At 41.8% G+C, this 7,352-nt stretch overlaps 1 protein-coding gene across 1 annotated transcript; it reads right to left on the reverse strand.

Annotated features, from left to right (window-relative positions):
• Positions 1-960: 960 nt before the first annotated feature.
• Positions 961-6,920, reverse strand: LOC119654846 (seminal metalloprotease 1-like). Its single transcript, XM_038060426.1, has 3 exons — positions 6,642-6,920; positions 1,497-1,606; positions 961-1,443 (listed from the first exon to the last, which is right to left on the reverse strand). Exons 1-3 carry the CDS (start codon positions 6,883-6,885, stop codon positions 1,006-1,008), a joined length of 792 nt encoding a protein of 263 aa, XP_037916354.1. The 5' UTR covers positions 6,886-6,920; the 3' UTR covers positions 961-1,005.
• Positions 6,921-7,352: the final 432 nt, after the last annotated feature.

The following is a 7,352-nucleotide window of genomic DNA, read 5'->3' on the forward strand; positions in this document are numbered from 1 at the left end:
GCTAGAGAGGGGAAATAGAGTCAAAGGACCCAAGCTGTAGGGCATTGTAGGGCCGGCAAAGCCTCGGGATCGGAGAGTAAAGGAAATCTTGAGCTCCGCGAAAGGTACATCAAAAATGTCCGCAGTACGTGTGTTATGAGACGAGGCGATACGGGAAGTAATATCCGAGTTGGCGGAGCAGTCCATCAGACAATTGCAGAGTTTGAAAAGAGTACACATATCAATGAAGATACAGCGTTGCTGTATGGTGGGGAGATTGAGGGCACGGAGTCGGGACGGATAATCAACCCGTGGAAGGTTCTTTTTGTAAAAGAGGGTCCGGGTGAATTTGCTTTGTACAGCTTCAAGAGCGCGGCAGTCACGGATGCAGTAGGGGGAGCAGACTACACAGCAATATTCAAGGATGTTTCTGACAAGGGAATTGAAGAGTGTTAAGGAGGGCTGGATTGAGGTAAAGCCGGAGGAGGAACGTAGGATAAAACCAGTAATACTTCACACTGGTCCCATGAGGATATGGGTGGAAGAGTTGGGTTGGTTTTAATGCGTGTAAATCCCATACTCTGGTATAATCTGTCATCTTTCGAAGATTTCCACTATTACCCATAAAAATCTATCCTGGTCTGGCATTACCCCCAGAAATTTTATAGATCACTTCCTTCGTCTGCATTCATATGTAAATAGGCGATGGTTACACGCAAGTTACGATTGACTTCAATATTTAAATGGGTCAGTGGAAACCATCCAATGTTTAACCAGAACAGTTGGAGGCCTGATACATTAGAAGGTGATTCGAGAGCCTCTCGACTCCCTCCGAATCAGGCCTATAACCGGCGGAAATTGCAAACAGGAAAAGGAGCCAATTGCAGAAATATCCATAGTTAACTAAGATTTACATTGGATTGTGCAGATCAATAGACTAGCTCTCACCTTGCCGTGACAAGCTCTAATAAAAAGGCAAAATTGATAAGAAAATCAACGTTTTAATTAAAATTTATTACAAACTAGTCAATCTAAAATTTCATCCGTACAATTATACTTCCTATTCAACTTCCAAATGTCGCCTTCACTCAATTCCAACCTCTGTCCGATTGTTGCATCTGGATCTTTCGGGATAATAGTTGGATTATGATTTCTACTGTAGGCTGTTGGCCTGTAATGCATGACACTTGCGTAATCGTATTGAACTCCATAGTCAGTGACATCAGTTGCCAGATTCTTTTTGAAGTTACGCTCCTTCCCCGTTCTAATGTTTTCAGGAACAATCGTTATATAGACATCGCGATCCGGAGTGTTGTGTTGATGATGAAAACCCAAAGCGTGGAGAATCTCATGCATAATTGTTCCAATGCGGAAACAACCGGCCTCGAGTTGGTAAATTTGTAAGTTCAATGTCTGTTCACCTCCACGATATCCGACCTTTGTATGGCATCCGGTGTTTTCGCCCTGAAAATTTCATTTTTAAAAAAATTTCCTACAAGGAAAGCTTGCATACGTACGATGATGAAAATATAGTCTGGCGTTGATTCGTCCTTCGGATAAAACCTCAAACATGAAGCTGCTTCTATATGGCTGATGCCTTTGAGGATGTAGTTACGATGTTCGTCATCTATAAAATAATATGGAGGATAATTACTAATAATCATGAATGCGGTCTGAAAGGTGGCTTAAAACAAAGGATGTAGAGGGTAGGTAAGTTAATCCTAATCTAGATAGATAAATAACAAGTCGGAATACCGGAAGCTGGACACTTCGGGTATAAAGGTTTTGTATTCATCTTGTGTAAGAAATTTCCGATTCACGTTTTGCCATTTGCATATACCTCCAATTCAAAATATTCCTTGATATATGACATTTCCAAACTCCAACAATTTGACAATGACATATGTACTTCCAAACTCCAAACCCTGCCCTTCATATGAGTTTACTTTACATGATGATGACGTCATACACGTCTTAGAGTGTGATAAAGTCACGTGAAATACACAATTTTGACCTTCTATAACTTTGTTGATAATAGTTGGATTTTTATGAAACTTTCTAAAACTATGCATTTTATTATTATCTATAACTCGGTCTCCTAGAATGAGCTTAAGGGAGTTTCCGGGTAAATCTCTAAAATATGGTAATATACTATTCATCATCTTCAACGGCGCAACAGCCGATATCCGGTCTAAGCCTGCCTTAATAAGGAACTCCAGACATCCCCGTTTTGCGCCGAGGTCACAATTCGACATCCCTAAAAGCTGTCTGGAGTGCTTACCTACGCCATCGCTCCATCTCAGGCAGGGTCTGCCTCGTCTTCTGTTTCTACCATAGATATTGCCCTTATAGACTTTCCCCGCTGGATCATCCTCATCTATACGGATTAAGTGACCCGCCCACCATAACCTATCGAGCCGGATTTTAACCACAACCGGACGGCCATGGTATCACTCATAGATTTCTTCATTGTATAGGCTACGGAATCGTTCATCCTCATGTTGGGGACAAAAATTCTTCGGAGGATTCTTTTCTCGAACGCGGCCAAGAGTTCGCAATTTTTCTTGGTAAGAACCCAAGTCTCAGAGGAATACATGAGGACTGGCAAGATCATTGTCTTGTACAGTAAGAGCTTTGACCGTATGGTGAGACGTTTCAAGCGGAATAGTTTTTGTAAGCTGAAATAGGCTCTGTTGGCTGCCAACAACCGTGCGTGGATTTCATCGTCGTAACTGTTATCGGTTGTGATTTTCGACCCTAGGTAGGAAAAATTATCAGCGATCTCAAAGTTGTAGTCTCCTATTTTTATTCTTCCCGTTTGACCAATGCGGTTTGATGTTGTTGGTTGGTTGGTTTTCGGTGCTGACATTGCCACCATATATTTTGTCTTGCCTTCATTGATGTGCAGTCCAAGATCTTGCGCCAATCAACGCCTGCTCGATCTGGATGAAGGCAGTTTGTACATCTCGGGTCGTTCTTCCTATGATGTCGATATCGTCAACATAGGCCAGTAAGTAGTTGGGTGGACTTAAAGATGATCGTACTCCTTGCATTTACCTCAGCATCACTTATCACTTTCTCGAGGGCCAGGTTAAAGAGCACGCATGATAGGGCATCCCCTTGTCTTAGACCGTTGTTAATGTCGAATTGTTTTGAAAGTGAGTCTGCTGCTTTTATGAGGCCTACCACATTGGTCAGGGCCAGCCTAGTCAGTCTTAACAATTTCGTTGGGATACCGAATTCTCTCATGGCCGTGTACAGTTTTACCCTGGCTATGCTATCATAGGCGGCTTTAAAGTCGATGAAAAGATGGTGCAACTAATGTCCATATTCAAACAGTTTTTCCATCGCTTTCCTTCAGAAAATCTGATCTGTTGCTGATTTGCCTGGAGTGAAGCCTCTTTGGTATGGGCCAATGATGTTCTGAGCATATGTGGCTATCCGGTCTAGCAAGATAGCGGCGAATATCTTATAGATGGTACTCAGCAACGTGATACCTCTATAATTGCTGCACTGTGTGATATCTCCTTTTTATGTATGAGACAAATAATGCCTCTTTGCCAGTCGTCAGGCATTGATTCGCTATCCCACATCTTGAGCACAAGTTGATAAACCACTTGGTGTAATTGGTCGCCTCCATATTTAACCAATTCCGCTGTAATTCTATCGGCCCCAGGCGACTTATGATTTTTTAGCCGATGAATTGCACGGACTGTTTCTCCTAAACTTGGTGGTGGCAGTATTTGTTCGTCGTCTTGAGTTGGCGGGACCTCCAACTCGCCGATGTTCTGGTTGTTCAGTAGTTCATCAAAGTACTCAACCCATCGTTCCAATATGCCCATTCTGTCGGAATTCATATTTTCCTCTTTGTCTCGGCAGGATGAACATCGAGGTGTATAAGGTTTCATCCTACGCCTGGTGCGGTTGCTCCCTGTACTTTTCGAGTTCACAGACCTCTTGGTTCGAATTCTTGCGATGTGTACAGCTGGTGCTGAAATCGCATCTCTTGGGAATGAACAAAATAAGCGCATTAAATGTATTTACTATCCTTTCACTGGCTCATACATTCGTATTGGCGTGGACGAAAACTGATTTGGACAGCGTCCAGCGGCGGAATACTATTCCCAAATTCCGAATGCACCATCCAAACCATCGGAGGAACTGGCGCTGCACGCTTGTTTTTATAGCAAAGTGCAGACGACTCCTTTGCATGCGGTTGTTTGTACGGCAGTCTGTGAGGTAACTTAACTTCAAGGATCGATCTTTCAGTTATCTGAGTGATGTGAAGTCAGACCAAGAGCGGATCGATGAAGTCGAAGGCAATGCACGGTAAACACGTGAATTGTTTTTGGTAGCCATTTTTCGATCTGCATTTGTCGAACAGATGGATGGGTATGCTGGGGAGCTCTTTGCTGAGACGGAGGGATTCATGGTTGCCATTTAGGACGATGTGGTTGTCACCTGAGCTTAGAAAAAGCTCATAATGAAAGAGCGGACGGAGAACGACCAGTGCAGAATATGTGGTTCGACCATCTCATTTCTGGCTGTATTGTAATGGCAATGGTGCAATACACCAACAGGCATAATACTGTATGTAAGGTGATTCATTAAAATCTTGCATACAAGCATGGGCTGATCACGGGAACATGCCCGGTTTGCTGATATGAGCCGGAAGCAGTACTTGATAGTTCTGTTTACACCATGTATTGTACCCGCAAGTTCTGATCGCCACATACCACACAACGAGTCTGACGTGCTGTTAATTGGTAAGACGACAATTTAGCGTCGCGAGAAAGTGGTTGTAGTTGTCATAATATTGTCAGCTACAAGTATTGTACCTAAATTCCTCACAGCTTCCCTTGATGTTCTGGAACTCTTATACAGTCTGGTTCAAACCATGCTGAAATCCACCATTCTGCAAACGTGCTCGATGTTGCGGGGAGTTCTCGATTAACTTTCCCATTGAGCTGCCACCACTAGAGCCCGTTTATCTTTTAAGTAGGTAGGAACATCCGGGCCTAAATGCTTGTATTAGATAAAATCTGGCATCTGCAAAGATTGGGACAACTCAGAAAAACGTGGGAAGTAAACAGGTTTTTTGAGATTTAACACACAATTTATCTAATTTATGAGTACAGTCAGTCTTGGATCAATAACAGCAAATAAAATTATGATTTTTTTCAAACTGCTATGGCAGAAATGCATTTCCGTCCAACATCTACTAGTCTAAGAAAAATTCCTTATCTTTTTGGATCTGGTTGCACGTTGGATATATTGTCTGTAGGCTTCGTTCTTTACGTTCTTTGTGTGATATTCTGCATTCATCGTCAAATCAGTCAATTCGCGGTCGCCGGGATTCGTATCCCACGACCTTCACTGCGACTTCCTTGACGGTGCCTTTAAGTTTTCTCCTGAACCCGTGTTGCTGATGTCTTGTGGCATAGATGATAGTTTTTCCTCCTGGGCGGCTGTATATACCTGCACCGTAACATCGCTCAGGAGTTTATCAGCCGCGAAGGTTTTGGTAGGACTGATTTCCGATTGGTGCACTGAGGAAATTCTGCACCGATATGTTGCCCTCACCAAGTGATGATCTGAATCGCAGTTTGCTCCATCTTTTACCCGTGAGGATATGGTCAAGTTGGTTGACAGCATCGGGTGATTTCCAGGTCTGTTTGTGAATGCACCGGTGCGGGAAGTATGTGGAGCTTAAGACAAGATTTCTACTGCTGGTGAAGTCAATTATTCGTTCACCGTTATGAATGCATTGCTCATGGAGTCTGTGTCCTCAAGTGCTTCTCCCATGCCAGCTTTCGTTTCCGATTTTCGCATTAAAATCCACCAATAATATTTGGACATCGTTTTTTGGAAGTTAGTCAAACAGAGTCTCCAGGCGTGCATAAAATTCGTCTCTCACTGCATCTACCTTGATTTCAGTTAGGGCGTGCACGTTGGTGAACCAAAGGTTGAAAAAGTGTCTTGATGCGTTTCGCACACAACCTTTCATTGATAGGTTTGAAGTCGATGACGTGTGGCTTGAGCTGTTTGCCTAACTATAAATGCAACTCCAAAATCCTTGCAACTCGATGGTTTGCCACTTTTCAAAATTGGGAGCGAATTCATATCGCTTATTTTGTTACAAATCCACTTTGTTTCCTGGACTCCAATCATACTCAATTTGTAAATTTCGAGAGTTCACAGAACTATGTTGCAGGTCTGGCTACGTAATTTATGACATCCTACTCACCTGAGACGCTTCGGTGTAACTAAGCCATTCAGGCTACAGCTATCCCTCCCTCCTTCTTGTGACAGGCTACGGCGGAGTTCATCGTCTAACACAATTCATAAAATATAACCCAGAACTTCCTAAAATTAAAGAACTCTTCAAGATTCATAAATCAGGAAGGAGATGAGACAAATCCTTTCTTTCTCTCACCCCCCCAAATAGCCAAATATTTATTAAAGGAAGGCAACTACTTCTAGACACTCCACTTCGGATAGACCACTTGAGAACAACCAGCACAGCAATGATATTAGAAAAACCAAGACTCGAAACGGACTGTAGCGCAACGGAAACCGGAAACCGAAGAAATTTATAATCACATCAATTTCTAATCAAACCTTGTATAATCATTATTATGCAGCCAATTCCTTTCACTCACCGAAAACATCACTGATTTCATAATAAACCGTATTATTTGGCCAATTGTAAGATTCATTCACTACGCCATTCCGATGATCCTGATTTTCGAGAGCAATCCTTTGAATATCATCTAAATCCATGTCGCCTTCAAAATAATCTCCAAATTCCTCAGGATCTGATTCAAAACTATCGACTGGGTGAGAATTACACGTTAATATTTGTCCCAGTAGTGTAAGGACAATAATAAAAGATTGGGAAACCATGACTATAGTATTCAGTGTAAGATGTATCTTGGCGTTTGAAGTAATACTGATTAAAATTTCCTTCGGATTCTATTTATAATAAATAGTAACTTGCTTATCGCATTTAATCGAACCTGAATTAACAATATATACTTTTTTTTACTTTTGTTTACAGTGTTGCAAATCTTTTATGTTGAAATCTAAAACTCGTAAAAAGTTTGTAACTCCAGATTTTCTTATCTAGACAAAAGGGATTTTATTCAATATTCTATTGATAAAGATAAACCTTGGGTTTGGTATCTTCAATGCACTCTATTTCGGGATTGTAGATCAATGCTATCAACCGGCCATGAGATGATGCATTACGCAAAAGATAAGTGTCGATAAACGGCACCTTGAGCCTTGTATACATGCTAAGTTGGTAGAAAACCAATAATTCCAAGGATATCGAATTTATAATGTGAATCCAAGCAAGCTGTACTAAAGTA

The sequence above is a fragment of the Hermetia illucens genome, chromosome 4, assembly GCF_905115235.1.
Source record: "Hermetia illucens chromosome 4, iHerIll2.2.curated.20191125, whole genome shotgun sequence".
Lineage (NCBI taxonomy): Eukaryota > Metazoa > Arthropoda > Insecta > Diptera > Stratiomyidae > Hermetia > Hermetia illucens.